This window comes from Oryza glaberrima, chromosome 9 (assembly GCF_000147395.1).
Source record: "Oryza glaberrima chromosome 9, OglaRS2, whole genome shotgun sequence".
NCBI classification, from domain to species: domain Eukaryota; kingdom Viridiplantae; phylum Streptophyta; class Magnoliopsida; order Poales; family Poaceae; genus Oryza; species Oryza glaberrima.
Window position 1 is genome coordinate 13,555,126 of NC_068334.1, and position 20,552 is coordinate 13,575,677.

The 20,552-nt window shown below is 43.5% G+C and overlaps 2 protein-coding genes across 2 annotated transcripts; one reads left to right on the top strand and one right to left on the bottom strand.

Moving 5' to 3' along the window:
* Nucleotides 1-853: 853 nt before the first annotated feature.
* On the top strand, nt 854-7,053 carry LOC127783494 (cysteine-rich receptor-like protein kinase 43). Its single transcript, XM_052310682.1, has 3 exons — nt 854-1,679; nt 5,601-6,025; nt 6,331-7,053. Exons 1-3 carry the CDS (start codon nt 1,202-1,204, stop codon nt 6,796-6,798), a joined length of 1,371 nt encoding a protein of 456 aa, XP_052166642.1. The 5' UTR covers nt 854-1,201; the 3' UTR covers nt 6,799-7,053.
* A 3,392-nt stretch (nt 7,054-10,445) lies between these two features.
* LOC127785209 (uncharacterized) lies at nt 10,446-11,530 on the bottom strand. The gene has a single exon (XM_052312640.1). The coding sequence runs from the start codon at nt 11,456-11,458 to the stop codon at nt 11,081-11,083; it is 378 nt and encodes a 125-aa protein (XP_052168600.1). The 5' UTR covers nt 11,459-11,530; the 3' UTR covers nt 10,446-11,080.
* Between the last annotated feature and the right edge of the window lie 9,022 nt (nt 11,531-20,552).

Here is a 20,552-nt window from a genome sequence, read left to right on the forward strand (position 1 = left end):
GTTTATAGAAAATACAACAACATTTATAATATCAAATTGATTTTATAAAATTTAACATTAAATCTATTTTGATAGTTCCTATAAATTTGATTAAAACTAGGCAAGTTTGCTTTAGCAAAATATCTAAACGACGTATGCTGGAGTGTAGTGGAACCCCCTACTCCACCCTCCCTTGCGATAAGGTTTTTTTTTTCTTTCTTAGTAGCTTATCTTCTTTATATAGTTTTCTTTTTCCATTAGCCCTTGGCAACATCCTTCTAACCGTATGCGATATATAATCAAACTCTGCTCTCTTCTTCTATTACATTGTTGTGTAATTCTTTTTACGTGTCCGTAAAAGAAAATAAACGACTTACGCCCTGTTTACTTCTCACGTAAAAACTTTTTTACCCCGTCGCATTGAATGTTTGGACACATGCATGGAGTATTAAATATAGAAAAAAAACTAATTACATAGATTGCGTGTAAATTGCGAGACGAATCTTTTAAGCTTAATTGATCCATGATTTAACAATGTGGTGGTACAGTAAAAATTTGCTAATGACGGATTAATTAGGTTTAATAAATTCGTATCGTAATTTTTATGCGGAATATGTAATTTGTTTTGTTATCCGTCTACGTTTAATACTTTAAATATGTATTCGTATATTCGATGTGACACGTTAAAACTTTTCATCTCAAAAACTCTGGCCGAGCTATGAAATAAGTTTTTTCATTCGTGTCCGAAAACACCTTCTGATATCCGATCATCTGATAGAACACTTAAAAGTTTTCTTTTCGTGAACCGAACACACCCTAAACGGAGCCTTATCCTGCTAAGCTACTGCTTCACCGCTCCCGGGTTCGAGTCTTCTTCCATTTGCTTTCGAGTCGTCTTCAACCCCTCCACCCCCGACCTGTTCCAGCCGCATACACGCCGGTGCGCGGTGTGCCCCCCGCCCATTTTGTCAACGCGCAGTCTCCCTGACTTTCTCTCCTCCCCGGCGCTGCGCTTCGCCGTGCCGTGCCGTGATGCCACGCGACGCGCCCCCCAGCCGACGCCGACGGCGACATCTCTGAACATTTCTCCTCGACACGGCAACCCAAAACCCCACCCACCCACCAATCCCCAACCCAACGAAACACCACCACCACCGCCGCGCCCGCGCCAGCAGCAGCAGCAAGTAGAGCCACGGCGGGGGAGACAGTGGGGCAGCAGGGCATGAAGCCCCGCGAGCTCCTGGAGCGCATCGCACGGCCGTTCAGCTCGTCGTCGTCCTCCCGCCGCGGTGGGGGCGCGGAGCGGCGGCGGCGGGAGGAGGAGGAGGCGGACCTGGAGGCGATCGCGGCGAGGGAGCAGCGCGCGTTCCGGTACGAGGCCCTGAGCGCCGCGACGCGGGGGTTCTCCGAGCGGCAGAAGCTCGGGCAGGGCGGGTTCGGCCCCGTCTACCGCGGCCGCCTCGCCGACGGCCGGGAGGTCGCCGTCAAGCGCCTCGGCGCCGGGTCCCGCCAGGGCGCCCGCGAGTTCCGCAACGAGGCCACCCTCCTCTCCCGCGTCCAGCACCGCAACGTCGTCAACCTCATCGGCTACTGCGCCCACGGCCCCGACGACAAGCTCCTCGTCTACGAGTACGTCCCCAACGAGAGCCTCGACAAGATCCTCTTCTCCTCCCCTCCGCCGCAGCCCCGAAACTCCCACTGTGAGTACTCCAATTTCTTCTTCCTTCACCATTGACTTCCGCAAAATTTTCACCGCGTGAACGAAACCAGTTTAATCATCCGATGGACGCGTCGTTTTTTTTTTGGGGGATCGGATTATCAATTCAATGCTTGGAAAAGTCGCGTGCACTGTTTCTTGTTGCTAGGACAGCTCATTGCTTGCGTCAGCGGGTGGTCATCACCGATGAATCGATCTATCTATCTAACAAATTAAAATACATCTGCTACTAGATGCTTTGCTGTTGCTGACAAAGCTCTTCTCTTAACAATTTCTACTAGCTCACTGCATTGCACACTGTGGCACAATTATAGCTTTGAGTTGCGTACTTGCATTATCTGGAGCCTTAGTGATAAAATCGGGTTAATCAGGCACGAAAAATTTGAGGCAGATTTGTTACTACAAGATAGGGCATATGCTCGTTCGGTCGTTCTTGAAAAATTGTGTCTTGCATTTCTCAACTGTTTGCTTTCCCTGTTTATGAGATAGTAGCTCACATAGGAACCTGGAAAAACTCTTCCATTCATTCAAAACTAGTATGCTTAACTGTTCTTGTACGTTTAAAGATTCCTTTCAAATTCTCTTAAAAGAAGTTCCTCCCAAATTAAAATTGGAATCATGTCTCTGGATATTAGTGGTTGTTTGGCTTATTGCCATTGTTAACCACACCAAAAAAAAATTAGAAACTCAAGGAACCATCAACCCATTTGGTTTGTTGAATAAAAACCAGCATTCCCAGCAAACCACCATTTGGTTACAAGGAATGAGACACTGATAGAAAAATGAGTGAAGGTTTAGGGTGGAATGAGATGAGAAGAATTGTATGGTTAGGATAAAAAGCTATCCTTTGATGGGTAATATATTCTTTCTCCAAACCCATTTGCCAAACGCCTCCCAAAGTTTTTGTTAGGCAAAGCCAACTAAAGCTCACACACTTCCAAAATCTTAACAACAACAAAAGCATAGTTTATGAAAATTTGGGGATAACTTGCATTATTATATTAGTAATAAACCAAATAGGCCACGGATAGCTTGGTGCATTAGACATTCAATAACTATGGCACAGTGATGGATGTGGATGACCAGAGTCGTTGACAAGTACAGCAACGCGTCGTCTCCACATCGCTACCCTGTTGGGATTTGGGAAGAAGACGCGCAGTCACAGAAGCCGTGTCGTACTAGTAGCAGTACCGAGTCCAAGATCGATCTATCATCAGCAACCACATCTATGAACTTTGGCCAAGGCTTCTGATCAATCACATGATCAAAGTCTCTACTTTGCAAAATTCAATCACATAATCAAAGTCTATTTTGCAAAATCGCAAAGGCAGGACTTCATCTATGAACTTTGGCCAAGGCTTCTGATCAATCACATAATCAAAGTCTCTAGTACTTTGCAAAATTCAATCACCTAATCAAAGTCTATTTTGCAAAATTGCAAAGGCAGGGCTTCTCGGCTGTTTTCCTATTAGGCACGCGTGCGATTTTAGGAAGCCAGCTGGCTGCCGGTGCCGGCTCTAACCTCAGTCCTCATAATGTACTGCACGTAACAAACTCTCCTGCTCCAAGTAATTGATCTTTTATAATAAGGTTGCAGTAGCGATCTTGTTATGATTCGCCTGGTTTTGGTCGCATGCGCTAATTTCTTTCTCTGACCAAACCTCTAGTATTAGTTGAGATGAGAATTCAGATCGCGTTTATCCATTTCTTCTTGCTTTTGATTTCTCGTGCATTTCTAGAAGCGGCATTCTGCTGCTGCAGATGAGACACACACACACATGATTGCGTATGGATGCATGAGAAATCGATCGTGCAAATGCTGCTCTGCTTTGCCTTTTCGCTAAAAGGGCGATTTCATCATGCGTGGTGGTGTGCCTTTCTGGTCAGAGTGAGTTCGTTCGTTCAGGGAATATAAGATTCGACGGACTAACAAACCGTGGGGCCCTCAGAAGAGAAATTATGTTCGACTGATTGGTCAGAATTCAGAAACCAAATCATTCTTCTCACGCTTTGTTCTTTCTTCTGTCTGATTGCTTCCTTTTTCTCAAAGGCGGTGTGTGTTTTCACCATATCCCCGTAGTGGTTTTGACGAATTTGCACACTGCAAAAAATATTCTGTTGCGCCCTCCTTCGAAACAAAGTAGTTACTTAGTAGAATTTTTACGATAATTTGAGTTAATTCACATGAAATATCATAAAAATTCTTCCTGTGGGTCCTGGATGCACATACAGTGTGAACCAGCTTCTCAACACCCAAGCACATCATCTTCAGTTATTTTAAAGAGATAAAGGAAGAAAGAGAGACCAAGTCAACCCTCATCTCTGGGTCAAAAAAGTCTTCTCCGTTGCATGCCCAACACCACACACCTTCTACTCTTTCGTTTTCCTTTCCCTCCTGGTGGTTTTCCTATTAGGATTAGTTGGGTCATTTGGGGTCTCCACAAGCTAGTAGTACTACTAGTACTACCTACAACGACAAGTAGGTGTACCGGGCTACCAGCGACCTAGCCATAGGATAAGAGCAGGTACAAAAGCAAACTATAAGCCAACTATAAACATATTTTAAAGAGATAAAAGAAGAGAGAGAAGAGTAGTGGGCTACATATCTGTAGCCAGCTGCAGCACAGATTCCAAAACGTAATATGTATATGACATGCGAAACCTTATATTAATAGTATAGTAATTAACTAGTGTATGAATAGGCTATTACATTGGCTATAGATGATTTGAGCTAATAGTGGGCTATACTATTAAACTTGCTCTAAATTATCTATAGCCAATATAATAGTCAATTCATATAATACGTGCTTACTATACTATTAATACATAGTCCCACCTGTTATACACATATTACGTCTTGGAGTCTGTGTTTCAGCTGGCTGTAGATATGTAGCATGTTACTCTTATCTCTCTTCTTTTATTTCTCTAAAATATCTTTATAGCTGATTTATAGGATGCTATTGTATCTTCTTTTATTTTTTTAAAATATCTTTATAGCTTATAGCTTGTTTATAGTCTGCCATAGTATCTGCTCTAACGTGCTTGACTCGTGTGCACGGCCGGACCGGGGGGCCAACTAGCCAAAGCCCAAAGTACTCACAAACACGCCTCTGCTCTCCTGATGGTTTGTTTGGTCCCTGGGTGACGCAGAGGCGTCGCCGTCTGAATATCTGTGAGAAGCCGATAGCAGTAGAGCGCGTCGGTAGGAAATACGTGGACACGCATGTGGCGCCAAACTTGCTGCCGTGCGGACTGGGGGCGAGAGGGGAACAAACGGACGCTGGTTTTTCAGGGCTGCACACGGTGGGCGGGCTACCTGGCGGCTGGATCCGTGGGTCAACAGCTGAAAAGGCTGCATGTGCACACGTGTTCTCACGGTGCGCAAACGAACGTGAGCAATAATAGTGTGACGGAAGTGTACCAGAAAAAGGGGAAATTATGTGCTGCAAATCTCCGTATGTAGTGAAGACTCGAAAAACTACCATTAGATCGAAAAATGGATAGTTTAAGATTCGTTTACATTATTATGAGTAAAAATTTTACTCCGAATAAATGTGAGTAAATCTGCGAGTAAAATTTTTCATTCGTAATGGCGTGGACAAATCTTAGAATGTAGAAAGAGTTTTGGGGTTGATCAGTTGATGAATGTAAATAAAATTTGATTTATATTAGGGACCTAAAGTAAACCTTTTTCCCGATCTTTAATTGTCCTGTCCTGCATTGGGCCCATAACGGCCCATATGTTTTCCCTGTTTTGCTTCGTTGTTGCGAGAACTGCGGTTTCTGAATCTTGGCATCATGCCAAGAAAGGGTTCATGATCGTTGCATTCCATGTACTACTACTACTGCATTTGTATGGAGTAATAACGAGAGTTTTGGCTTTGGTGGATGCGTGGTGGATCAGCGGGCAGCAGCAGCGACGGCGAGAGGCGGCGGCAGCGGGAGGAGCTGACGTGGGCGCGGCGGCACGAGGTGGTGGTGGGCGTGGCGCGCGGGCTGCTGTACCTGCACGAGGACGCGCACACGCCCATCATCCACCGCGACATCAAGGCCAGCAACATCCTCCTCGACGACCGCTGGGTCCCCAAGATCGCCGACTTCGGCATGGCCCGCCTCTTCCCGGAGGCCGGCGACGGCCGCTCCCACGTCCAGACCCGCGTCGCCGGCACCAACGGCTACATGGCCCCCGAGTACCTCATGCACGGCGCCCTCTCCGCCAAGGCCGACGTCTTCAGCTTCGGCGTCGTCGTCCTCGAGATCGTCTCCGGCCACAAGAACTCCTCCTTCGTCCCTCCCCCCGACTCTGACGCCGACAACCTCCTCGATCACGTACGTCCTCTCCATCTATCATCTTAATTTCTCCATCGATCATCTTAATTTCTCTCTTAAAGTTAAACTGTTTTAAACTGTTTTAAGTCTGATCAAATTTGTAGAAAAAAGTAGTAATATTTTTAACCTAAGACAAATTTATTAAGAAAATATTCAATTATTGATTTGATAAAATTAATTTAGTATTATAAATATTACTATATTTGTCTACAAACTTAAGTTAAATTTAAAACAGACGGAGGGAGTACTCATCAACTTCTCTTCGATCTCTCATTCATGGCGATGGATTTGCTTCGTGTGGGCAGGCGTGGAGGCTGTACAAGAAGGGGAGGAGCATCGAGCTGCTCGACCCGGCGGTGAAGTCGGCGGCGGCGACGGAGCAGGTGGAGCTGCTAGTGCGGATCGGGCTGCTGTGCGTGCAGGCCGACCCGCGGATGAGGCCGGACATGAAGCGGGTGGTGATCATCCTGTCCAAGAAGCAGAGCACGCTGGAGGAGCCGACGCGGCCGGGCGTCCCCGGGTCGCGGTACCGGCGGAGGTCGTACGGCACGCGCGGCGGCGGCGGCGGCGGCGGCTCCCACTTCTCCGTCGGGTCCACGTCCGGGACCAGCTCGCCGTCGACGTCCACCACCGCGTCGCACGCCACCACGTCGGCCGCGTCCAACGCCATGACGACGACGACGTCGAGCACCCACACCATGCGGAGCCAGGGGCTCCCCTTGCACCGGGAAGAGAGAGGAGTGGAATTGAAGAAAGATGATGAAAGCGGCTGAACTGTACATTTGTCCATTGTTTTTTCTTTTTTGTTCGCTCTCTCTCTTGATTTCTTTTTCTTCTGGTGATTGTTCGAAGATTTTAGAGTAGATAGATCATAGATGGCAATATTATTTTTATTTTTTTGCTACTTGATAGTGCTGTAGTTCATAGAATCAATTGGATTATTGTAGGATGCTGAAGCGAAAACGATGATCGTTGTGTGCATAGAGAATTAATGCGAGATAGAATGTTAAAGGAAAAAGAAAAGACAATCGATCTTGCATTTACATTTTTGTGAACTTCAGGAAAATTTGAAAAAAAAAATCTACAATGAATAAGTTCAGAATTTACACCCCTTCTTTTGGATCCAGGGTTCAACTTTGTAAAACATATATTGTTGTTTTCATGAGGTAGGCTGTTGAGAAGTACTCCGTAGAATTTTGCAATGGAGCATTTTTAATATATTCATGGAACATAAGGTTGTTCTTTTACCAACATGTACTTTATTTCCAGATGAGTAGATTTTTCTTAAAAGCTAAGTTTTCAGAGCTGAAACAGTGTAACTACTGTATTTATGCAACAATTTTTCCCTTCTGGGACAAAAGTTTAACTTTTAGTTTCTTCCAACATATTTATGCACTGTGCAGCAGTTACATTATGAATGTACTGCACTGTTGCAACTTGTCAAGAAAACTAGTTGACACGAAAGAGCAACATTTTCAAATAGCTTGATGAAACAAGTGGTTTTGGAGCTCTCTAGCTCCGAATCCTCCGTTTGGAGCCAGAAAAAATCACTGAAGAAAGGAATGCCTATCACATCGGATGTTTGGACACTAATTATAAATATTAAGCATAGACTATTAATAAAACACATCCATAATCTTGAACTAATTCGCGAGACGAATCTCTTAAGCCTAATTAATCCATGATTAGCCTATATGATGCTACAGTAAACATTATCTAATTATGGATTAATTAGGCTTAAAAAATTTGTCTCGCGAATTAGCTTTTATTTATGTAATTAGTTTCGTAAGTAGTCTATATTTAATACTCTAAATTAATGACTAAATATACAGACTAAAGTTAAATCCATGAATCCAAACATCACCTTAGCTATTATTCTCATTGCCAACTCTTGGAATTGGGTGCACAGAATGATCTGTAGCATGAGTTGGGAACGGATCCGTAAAGTCTCGTTCACCGACGGGAATTGCACAGAGTAACTGCAGTCTGCAGAGGACATGCGTCCGTCGTTCACTGTTGGACTTAAGGTCTGTTCTTTTCTCTAATAAAAATTGAATGAAGATTAAAATTTTCGTGGCATGTTTTTTAAACCGCTAAACGGTGCGTTTTATACGAAAACTTTCTATATAAAAATTACTCTAAAATATCATATTAATCTATTTTTCAAGTTTATAATAATTAAAATTCAATCAATCATACATTAATACGTTTTACGTAAAAAAAACCTTAATCTTCATCTTCATCTTTAGAAGAAAAGAACACCAATCATCATCACTTCGATTCATGTTCGATGGAGATTGTCTGCAGTTACCGTTGTTCAGTAGCTGTAGCTGAAAGGTGGGCCTCACACCCCTAGCCCCACATATTATTTCATTTCAGTTACTCCCTCCGTCTCAAAATATAATCATTTTTAGAATTCGACATAGTTTTTGGGATACTATTTTGACCAACAATATCTATAAAGTTGAAATGCTTTAAATAAGAAGAGTTGCATATTTAAGGGTGGATGTCGAGCTGGCTCAGGTCGGGTTCGGTCTAGCTCGTTAGGATAACGAGCTAGCCCGGCTCGTTCGTTAACCTAACGAGCTAAAAACCCCAGCTCAACTCAGCTCGGCTGTAAGCTCGAGCCAACTCGTTTAGCTCGCAAGCTGGCAAATGCTGACGAAGGTTGCTTTCCTCCTCCATGGCGAGCGCAACGGTGAAACGGTTTGGATGACCAACAGCTGCATGGTGCACACACACCACCAGAAGTAGCAAAATAAATCGGGTGAGATTTATTGAGAAGTGCTGGAAGTCTGAAACTACAAAGGCACACCTGAGCAGAAGAACGACGGCAACGGCGATTGCTAACATGTGGGCTGTGGTGAAGTCATCGTCCTCAGTGAGCAACGAGATCGACGAACAATCGAGGCTGTAACACCGTGCTGCGGTGCTCGGACCTGGGAGCACAAGATGGTGCAACGACGGAGTGAAGGCTAGGAAGGAGGGAGGGCGGAAGCGCGAGGATGCGGCTGCCGACGAAGGAGGCTAGGTGCCGAGGCTGCGGTAGCGGTGCGATTCACAATGGCGATGACGGAGGCGCAATGGGATTGGGGATCGATGGATTGATTTAAGAGTAAATTTCACAGAACTACATGTTTTATGGTTCAAGTTACAGAAAACCACAAACATTTTGATACTTGGCACTTAAGTATATATATTTTGGTAGTTTAGTTTCACAAAACCACACTATTGATGAATGGATTCACCCGTGAGATGAGTGGTCATTCCATCTAGGATGAAGACGTGGCATCCTATTAATTTCGTGCGATGGCTAGTAATAGGATGACATGTCCTCGTCCTAGATGAAACAATTACGTCATCTCGTGGGTGAATCCATTCATTGATAGTGTGGTTTTGTGAAACTACACTACCAAAATATATATACTTAAGTGCCAAGTGTCAAAGTGTGTGTGGTTTTCTGCAACTTGGATTATAAAACGTGTAGTTTTGTGAAATTTACTCTTGATTCAATCCAGGGACACTAGGGTTGGAAGTATTATGGGCTTTGGACTTTAGAGCGTTTTGGGCCTTAGAGAAAAAACGTGGACTTCATTGTGGCCTAGTTAAGCCTGCCAATGGGTTGGATTGGAATGGGTCTAATGGATTGGTTTTCAATTTGGATTCACTTGGTATGGGTGTACAGGAAAAAGTCCACATTGACTCCCTTAAAAGTACGCCGAATCTAATTCATACCCCTTAACTAGAAAACCGGGTAGGATGACTCCTCTAACTATTAAAACCGGTATAATTTGACTCCCTCAGTGGTTTTAGAGATGGTTTTGCTGACATGGCGCTTTGACTCGGTCCAACTGGTTGACTCAGCACGTGGGACCCACATGTCAATGTCACATTTTCTTTCTCACTTTCTTTTCTCTTTTTTTCCCTCTTTTTCTCCCAGGCCGAAAATTTCCCCTATGCCTCCGAACGGCACCACAAACCGCCGCCGTTCATGGATACCTTCAAGGACGCCATCGATGCTCTTCTCCCCGCCGCGGGAACCCGGCCGATGACGGATGCAGGTTACATATGTAATTATAGTACAAATATAGTGTAATTATGAAAATTACATATGTAATTATAGTATAAATATAGTGTAATTACGAAAATTATATTGTAATTATGTTACAGTTACATTTGACAGATTTTTAGGCTAATTTTCAGTCGAATGTTGTATAGATAGTCCCTTAAGAAAATGCAACGAGTCGAGCCGAGCCGAACGAGCTAATGAGCCACGAGCTTTTTGTCCACCCCTACGTATATTACGATAGTTTTTTTTTGTTTAATGACAAATCTAGTAACATCCATTTTATATGTTTGAACTTTTTTATTTGTTAGCTATTAATAGTTAAAGTTGCAAATGGTTGACTTAGCACTACTGTAATCTTTTTTAACATGAACGTGTGTAGGATTGTTGCACGTTCAGAGAAGCATTACGCTTAATTTACAAGCGAAGCATTGCCAATTAAAAATCCACGCTAGCTAGCTTGTGCGTGCAACAACATCTTTACCGATGGACACACGTTACGTATATTTCCCTCAGTCACCAAACAGTTGTATGGTCAACGACACCATCAGCCGTAAATCGATCGGCAACTGAAATGATACACGCGACACGAATATCATCGTCTCCACACACCACCACCACGCATGCATGCATGCAGAGTGCACGCATGGCGACCTCGACGACATCGACACGCCTACTACTCCCTCCGTTTTTATTTAAATATTTAACGCCGTTAATTTATTTAAACATGTTTAATCGTTTATTTTATTTAATTTTTTTAAATATGTAAAACTATATATAAAATAAAACATATTTAATAATGAGAAAAAAATAATTTTTTAATTTTTTAATGAGATAAACTGTTAAATATATTAAAAAAATTAACGGTGTTAAATATATAGGTACGGAGGGAGTATGTAGACACGAGGTAGCAAGGCAACAAGGCAAGCAATCAAGCGGCACCGGCGCCGCCGTCGACCATCGCCGGCCGGCCGCCGACGCGATGATGATCAAACCTTGGCGAAGCAGAGCTTGACGACGGCGCACTTGAGGAAGCAGGCGACGAAGGTGGGCGGGCTGACGATGTCGGCGACGCAGGTGCCCGCGCACTTGACCAGGCACTTCTGGCAGTTGCTGGGGCAGATGGTGGCGGCGCCGTCGCCGCCGTCGAGGAGGTCGGCGAGGTCCTGATCGTCGGCGAGGCGCGTCTCCAGCTGCTGCAGCGTCGTCGGCGTCGCGTCGTCGTCCTCGACGACGTGATCATCCACGCGCGTGGAGGTGGCGGCGGCGGCCGTCGTCGTGAGCTGCCCGGCGGCGACGGAGAGGGCGACCATCAGGCAGAGGACGGCGGCGGCCATCTTAACCGCGGCGGAAGTGGAAGCCGCCATTGATGTGTAACTTGGGACGCGAGAATGCAGCAGGGGTGAGGTGAAGTTGTAGCTTGTAAGCGTGGGGACTGATTGGCTTGGCTAGTTGGCTTACGAGGAAGTAGGGTGCGCTATTTATAGAGTGCACACATGACACTGCATAGACATTGAGGGCCGAAATATTAAGGGAAGGTACAATAGCAGGCTATAAGCCAGCTGTAAACATATTTTAAAAAGATAAATGAGGTGAGGAAAGAGCAACGGGCTACATATTTGTAGCCAGCTATAGCACGGACTCCAAGACACATTATGTGTATGATAGGTGGGACCAGGTATTAATAGTGTAGTATGTAACTATTGTATGAATGAGCTACTAGATTGGCTATAGTTGAATTGGAGCTAGTAGTTGGCTATACTATTAGACTTGCTCTAAGTCGACAGGGACAGAGCTAGCTAGGTAGGAGAAGGGGTGTCAGAAATCCGGTCAAGAAAATTTTTTAGTTATAGTTTATCTATTTTCATTATATATGTACTCCTCAATCTAAACTCATATATTCATATCAGTTTAAACTTGATCTAAACTAGAGTAAAGCAAGCAAGTGGTATCACTCTCTATTTCGTTAAACTAGAGTAAAGCAAGCAAGTGGTACCGCTCTCTATTTTGTTTTAGCTTCGCCCCTATAAGTTGTATCATATACCACTACGCCAGATCCTCACACCTCTGACGGGATACCTGTGACGGGCAAACAATCACCGTCACTGGTGACCATTACCTTTGACGGGTTATACGGGATGCCGTCACCGGTGAGGCAAGCGGCCGCGGCCCGTCACAGGTATCCCCTCACCCGTGACAGGCCGAAAGGAAAACCCGTCACAGGTATACCAGTGACGAGTTTTTCTTCCAACCCGTCACTGGTATCCCCTCACCTGTAACGGGCCGAGACATTACAAGCCGTCACAGGTGATGGGCCGCTACCTGTGACGGCTTTCATTTCTGGCCCGTCACAGGTGAGGGGATACCAGTGACGGGCCACTGAATTGAAGCCCGTCAAAGGTATGACCAATACCTTTGATGGGCTTTTTTTATCTAACCCGTTTGAGGTGTGTTGGGTCTATAAATACCCCTCAAACCGCCAACTGCTTTCCATCCTAACCATTTTACTGTTCACAAATCGGTTGGGAGGGTAAGGGGGGCGATTTTTTTGCTAAAATTCAAGGTAAAAAACACATTATTCTCCATTCATTCTCAATATATCGATCATCATATATTTTTCTTCGTATGTTGTTGATTTCAGATGGATCGTAGATGGATGTACTATGCGCATCGTTCATCTACCGAGTATAGAGAGGGGGTCACTGAATTTGTCACATTTGCGGATAATGACAGAAAAAGTAGGATGAGCATGCACATGTTGTGCCCATGTAGGGACTGTAAGAATGAACAGATGATCGAAGACAAGGATGAAGTGCATGCTCATTTGATAATGAATGGATTCATGAAGAAATATACCTGCTGGACCAAGCATGGAGAGCAAGAGGCGCCTGATGTTGCAGCTGAAGAAGTGTTGGATCAGGATGTAGAGAACACCGCCGCAGCTCGAGAAGGCATGTTCGTACCTTCTCCTTTAGGTGGAGAGACCATAGATTTGCACACTCAATGTCTATCTACAATGTTGCATGACATTGAAGACGCAGAGGACAACGACAGAGATTTTGAGAAGTTTAGTAAGTTGGTGGAAGATTGTCAGATGCCGTTGTATGATGGATGCAAGTCAAAGCACAGCAAGTTGTCATGCGTGTTGGAACTCATGAAGCTTAAGGCTAGTAATGGCTGGTCGGACAAGAGTTTTACAGAACTTCTTGAGTTGTTAAAGGATCTGTTGCCAGAGGGGAACAATTTACCGCAGACGACATATGAAGCGAAGCAAGTATTATGTCCGTTGGGCCTGGAGGTCAGAAGAATTCATGCATGTCCGAACGACTGCATTTTGTATTACAAGGAATACGCTGACTTGGATGTCTGCCCTATCTGTGGGGCATCAAGATACAAACGAGCAAAGAGTGAAGGTGAAGGAAGTAAGTCAAAGAGGGGAGGCCCAGCAAAGGTGGTGTGGTATCTCCCAATTGCGGAGCGCATGAAGAGAATGTTTGCGAATAAGGAACAAGCTAAGCTTGTGCGCTGGCATGCCGAAGAACGGAAAGTCGATAGTATGCTAAGGCACCCAGCAGATTCAGTACAGTGGAGGACAATCGATAGGATTTACCAGGAATTCTCAAATGACCCAAGAAACATGCGTTTCGCAATGTGTACGGACGGCATTAATCCTTTTGGTGATTTGAGCAGTTGTCACAGTACATGGCCAGTTCTGCTTGTTAACTATAACCTTCCTCCCTGGTTGTGTTTTAAAAGAAAGTATATTATGCTTGCCATGCTCATTCAAGGACCGAGACAACCTGGCAACGATATCGATGTGTTTCTTGAACCGATAATCGATGACTTCGAAAGGCTATGGAATGAGGGCACACGAACATGGGACGCATATGCACAAGAGTATTTCGACCTCCATGCGATGCTGTTTTGTACCATCAACGATTATCCGGCCCTTGGCAACCTTTCTGGCCAAACTATGAAAGGGAAATGGGCGTGTTCGGAGTGTATGGAGGAAACAAGAAGCAAATGGTTGAAGTATTCACACAAGACGGTCTACATGGGTCACAGGAGATTTCTCCCAAGGTATCACCCATATAGGAATATGAGAAAGAACTTCAATGGACACAGAGATATAGCCGGACTGCCGGTAGAGCTAACAGGGACAGAGGTGCACAACTTAGTGATGGGAATAACCAACGAGTTTGGAAAAAAGAGGAAAGTTGGAAAGCGAAAAGAGAAGAGCACATCGAAGGAAAAAACAGAGGAGCATGTGGAAAAACAAAAGACAAAAGAGAGGAGCATGTGGAAAAAGAAGTCAATATTTTGGAGACTACCATACTGGATGGATCTTGAAGTTCGCCACTGCATAGATTTGATGCATGTCGAGAAGAATGTATGCGAGAGTTTAATGGGATTACTGCTTAACCTAGGTACTACAAAGGATGGTCTCAACGCCCGACGAGATCTGGAAGATATGGGTGTTCGCTCGGAGCTACATCCCATAACCACGGAATCCGGCAGGGTTTACCTTCCTCCAGCCTGCTACACTCTCTCGAAAGAAGAGAAGATTGATTTGCTAACATGTTTGAGTGGTATAAAGGTTCCATGGGTTACTCATCAAGAATCGGTAGGCTCGTTTCACTGCAAAATCTTAAGTTGGTAGGAATGAAGTCGCATGATTGCCACGTTCTTATCACACAGCTGTTGCCCGTTACAATAAGGAATATTTTGCCTCCTAAGGTACGACACACGATCCACGGTTGTGTTCCTTCTTCCATGCAATCGGCCAGAAGATCATTGATCCGGAGGGACTAGATGAACTACAGGCAGAACTTGTGAGAACCCTATGTCATCTTGAGATGTACTTTCCTCCAACTTTCTTTGACATAATGGAACATCTTCCAGTGCACCTTGTGAGGCAAACAAAGTGCGCTGGTCCAGCATTCATGACGCAGATGTATCCTTGCGAAAGGTACCTGGGGATCCTTAAGGGTTATGTACGGAACCATTCACACCCCGAGGGGAGTATCATCGAGAGTTACACCACCGAAGAGGTCATCGATTTTTGTGTGGACTACATGTCAGAAACATCTTCAATTGGATTACCACGATCTCATCACGAAGGGAGGCTTGATGGTGTTGGTACTGTTGGAAGAAAGACTATTAGGTTGGATCGGAAGGTGTACGATAAAGCTCATTTCACGGTACTACAGCATATGACTGAGGTGGTGCCGTACGTTGACGAACACCTTGCAGTTATCCGACAAGAGAACCCAGGCCGATCAGAAGGTTGGGTCAGGAATAAGCACATGTCTTCTTTCAACGAGTGGTTGAAGAACCGAATTGCCAGGTTGCAGAACTTGTCTAGTGAAACACTTCAGTGGTTATCCGATCCATATCTAATAAAAAACCTTTACACGTTTCAATATTAAATTCAAACTTTCACCTTATGCAGGGTGCAGCACAGTGTGTCCTACTAGCAAGAGTCCACCCAACTTTCGCTCCTGAAGTCGCTGAGGGCATGGCTTTCAAGCCCTCGGTTACAGACAAGGTCCACGGTGCAGACCTGCTAGCTGGGTATGCCAAGGTGTCCATCGATACAGTAAAGGACACATGGTCAGGCTATTCGCTGCCCGTGCCCCCCAATGATGAAATCATGACTTTGGGCGATGCGCGCAAGACGTTCATACAATGGCCCAAAGAAGACATAGTTGTGAAGATGACTCCTCGTCCAAGTCGACCGACGGAGTTTACACCTCCCAAGTCTAAGCTATCAATTGAGGCTCCCCGTGGACCGGCATTGTCAGTACCTCATTCTCCTGGTGGAGCTGATATGGACTTGGCAGATATAGCTCAATGCTTGGCTCCAATAAAGACCACAAGAAAGGCCGATAGCTCCCCACAACTTGTCAAAGGCAAGAAGCGTGAACGCGGCAAGGGGAAGGTCGGGGAGTTGGCGCCGGAGCCAAAAAGGGGCAAGGCTGCGACGTCGATGCCGGTGAGCAAAGCGGGGAAGGTCGTGAGGGCGCCAGCCCAATTTGAGCTAGGCATGCCATTGGTGGAGGACAATGTGTTAGCCGTGATGGGTATTGCTTGCCGAGAGCTACATAAGCAATACATGGAGCTAAGCAATGCCAAGCGGAAAATGAGGGAGTCATCCATAGTTGGACATCACGACCACCAGCCGTTCCTATCGTTGCCTGCCTATATAACTATAGGCTTTGATGACCTCTTCGACCTTTTCAGGATCCGGAAGTTGGACAGTGGTCTTCTAAAATGCTACACCTTGTAAGTGCATACCTTCTATACTTGTGATATGATTGGACTATATCTCCTAATTAAATTAGTTCTAATACGTAAATGTTTTAAGGTTGTGTTGGATTGAGAGTCGTCGCCTTGGTAATCAGGTTGGGTTCCTTGATCCATCCATGGTGAACGAGGTTAATTTACAACAGAGCTTCGCTGAGGTGGTTGACTATGTCAACCGGTGTTTATGGGCCCATCAAGACAAGGAGTACATCATGTGCGCACACAACCAAGAGTAAGAGGCCAATACCCTTCGTGTATACTATTTTGGAAGTTAAGGTTCTTAGTACTAACGCTACATAACCACTGCGCAGGCGACATTGGATTCTCCTAGTCATCGTACCTAAGTGGAGTAGGGTTATCTACCTTAACTCCAATAAGTCCAAAGATTATGATTTCAGTGAAATCACCAAGGCCTTAAATATGGCTTGGGGCCCATATGTGGAAAAGGGTGGTAGGCACAAGGAGGGCAAGGACGAACTTTATCATGACACCAAGTTTGCATGCGCACAATAGATCGGAGACCAATGTGGTTTCCACATGTGCCACAACATGTCAACACTTCTAAGAGAGGTGAAAGATTTCGACCCTGAGGTTGTTGCTAATGGCGAAAAAGCTCATTTCAATACCTACATTGCTATTCAAAACGTGCTAATTAACTTCTTATTTATTAAACAGAAAGGTAGAGCTGGCTTCAAGATCTCACCTATCAACCCCCCCGCTATCAGAGGCGAAGTGTGCGCCTTCATTCTTGCAGAAATAATGAACAAGAAAGGACGTTTTTATGTCAAATAGACTCATGAACTTGGCTAGATAATTTATTGTGATGTAAAAAAGATGTTTTTATAATTTCTTGTGATGTAAAAAATTATGTTTTTATGGGGTGCAATGTAATTTACTTTCATATGTGCAATATTTATGGTAGTTTACTAAATTGTCATCACATTTGATCAACTACGATTTACGTTGTACTATTTATCTGTTTTCTCCTTTTTTTTCCCTTATTGACAGGTTGTGGAGGTCGATGACATTATGGCTTTAATCTATTTGGTAAGTACATATGCGGTTCTATGAGCAACGACCGAAATTGTGGCTTTCAAGGGGTGTGAATTTGCTGTGCAAAATTGTGGCATTTGAACTGCATATATGTGTTGTTGGGGATCTGTGATGTTTGAGATGGATCTGTGATGTTATATTGGGGGGGTGATGTATCTGTGATGGATCTGTGACTGGAATATATCTGTGATGTATCTGTGTTTCAGAGGGCATAGCTAGCAAATCCTGAGGCTAGCCAATATTTAGCATTTATTTTTTTTCTGGAATTAACTCATCAGTGACGGGTCAGAACAAAAATCCGTCAAAGGTAACCTAACCTGTGACGGACTAGCAAGTAAGGCCCATCAGAGGTGACCTACCTGTGACGGGCCTTTACTTTTGGGGCCGTCACAGGTAGATCACCTGTGACAGCTTCTAACTACAGAGACCACAACCTCCGACGGCCTTTATTTAAAGGGCCGTCAGAGATGAGTCACCTGTGATGGGTCCTAACTCGCCCTAGGCTAGCGGAGACCAACACCTCTGACGGTCTTCTAGTAACTTGCCCGTCAGAGGTGGGTGTCACCTGTGACGGCCGGCCACCCGTCAAAGGTGACTGGACTCACCAGTGACCACTGATCACTGACCATGCGCAAAGCCGTCAAAGATGAGGGTTTGGGCCCGTCACAGGTGACCTTGGCCAGTGTAGTGTACTCCGTATGTACGTTGGAGAGAAAGCCAATTTACAACTTAATGAACGTGCACTCATATATATTTCGGGCCCGGCATAGAACTATTTTGTCCGAAATTTTTAACTTTTTTAATTTAACCAGAATTTGGTCAAACCCAGTCAAGATCTTTTCAAATTTAATAACAATTTCGTCCAAGCTAGCCCCCGCCGTAAATACGCAAAACGAAATTGCATAACCTGGCAGTCATGTCTTAATAATGGATCGAGATCACCTGCAGTTGTAATGTGGACTGCAACTTTAGCAGTCCTTGCGAGACCGTCAGATCAAAGAAAAACAGCTTAGATTCGGCCAGAACACTATAGCACGCGTATATAGTCCTGTAGCGCCCTGTAGCATGTACTGTAGCGTTGGCAGATTGGTTATGACGTGGCACAGCTATCTGTCCTTCATCAGCTTAATCCGATGGTTGTGAAGGGATGTGACTGTCTAACTTGCAATCGCTATAACAACTGCACCGGATCTTGATTCCATAATAATATATGTAGGAACTAAAGGGGTTAAGAGATAAGAAGATTAAATGTGCTGTAATTTTAATACTACACATACTTCAATATATTGAAGCATACTTCATGAAAAAATTGCAACTGTAGTCATTCAAAAGACAAACTAGTAGGGAGAAGAAATTACTTGGATGCCCCTTGTTAAACAAGGGAGTGGTTGGAAGTGGGAAAGTAGTTGGGCTTAAAACAAGGAAAAATTAAATGACAGAAGTGCTATAATTTTTTTTTACTGAATTTAAATGTTAGAATTGCATTCTGTTTGGAACGAATGACGTAAGCTGGTTTGATTTTTAAATTTACTATCTCCATCCCAAGTAAGCTCATTTTTCACTCATCTCACACATACCAGTACAAAACCAATAATCCTAGAACACCCCTACTTTATCAAATCTCAATACAACTATTTCTCAATTTATCTACTCCCAATACAATAATTTCCTACTTTTATAAACTCTGATGCAATGATTAATTACTCTAAAAATAATTATTTTGTGATAAATGGAATGAGCTAAAAATGAACATATACGGACGGATGAAGTAGCCAAAGAAAGGAAATTCGTGTTGCTTTCCATGTATCATAGTCAGTAGCGCCTGGACAGCCCCTTATCCCTTAGATTGCAATCCAATGGTGATCACTCTTACCATTACTAATTGAAATCGAAGTCCTTAATTTCTTATATAAAAGTTTGAACAATAAATGACTCTTATCTAAACAAGAAATAATTTTACAATCCACGATAACTTACCAGTATTACATGTAAAAATATGCAAACTTAGATTAAAAATAGACTAAAACCATATACAACGACAAAATTGCATAGCACTACCATGTGTAATTCTTGGTGACTGGGAAATTTTCTTGCGCCTGAAAGTAGCAAAATCATCCCATATATATACTATAGTCTATGTATAGTATGCACATTACAATATCATTAAGATGCGCGTTTATCCCATAAACCAAGCATGTAAAATACCAATTACCGATGTGTTTGACATAATAATGAAGAGGGCCCTCTTACCTTGAAGAAGTTATCTTTCCTTGAAGAGATGGCATTCACAAGGTACGAGCAATTTTATGTTGTTGTTAGTCACTACGAATATTTTGGGTTAAATGGCTAAACCCTTTGTCTTTACTGTTGTAAGGAATGACCGAATATTCCCTAAATATATGGGTATTATCTAAGAGTTCAATAACCTACATTTATCTTTGACAATGTCCTTACAACAGGAGATGGTAATTGTGCACTGAACATTCATTTCCTCGTTCCAGATCCATTTTGTCTTGCAATGGCTATATATATGCAAGAGTAAATTTCACATTGAACCACTTTTTATCACCAATGGATCACCATTTAACCAATGTTTTTGAATTGGATAATCTTACCTTTGTCCCACTTTGGACTACCCGACTCTCTTCTCAAGCATATGAATGATTTTGAGTACACCAACTTCTACTCATCAATGAATTCCCACAATTATATATAGTCTATTGCTTTGATATATAACAAATTGATGCATATGAATAAAATAGTTGAGGGTGGTCCAAAATGCAACAATGATAAATTTATCTTGTTGAAACTGGAAAATTTGTTAAAGGGTGGTCTAAAACAAAATAATAATAATAATAATAATAATAATAATAATAATAATAATAATAATAATAATAATATATTACTTCCTCCGTTTCACAATGTAAGTCATTCTAGCATTTCCCACATTTATATTGATGTTAATGAATCTAGATAGATATATATGTTTAGATTCATTAACATCAATATGAATGTGAGAAATGTTAGAATGACTTGCATTATGAAACGGAGGGAGTATCCTGTAGGGAATCATGGTATCTGTTACGGAGGACCTAATGGAAA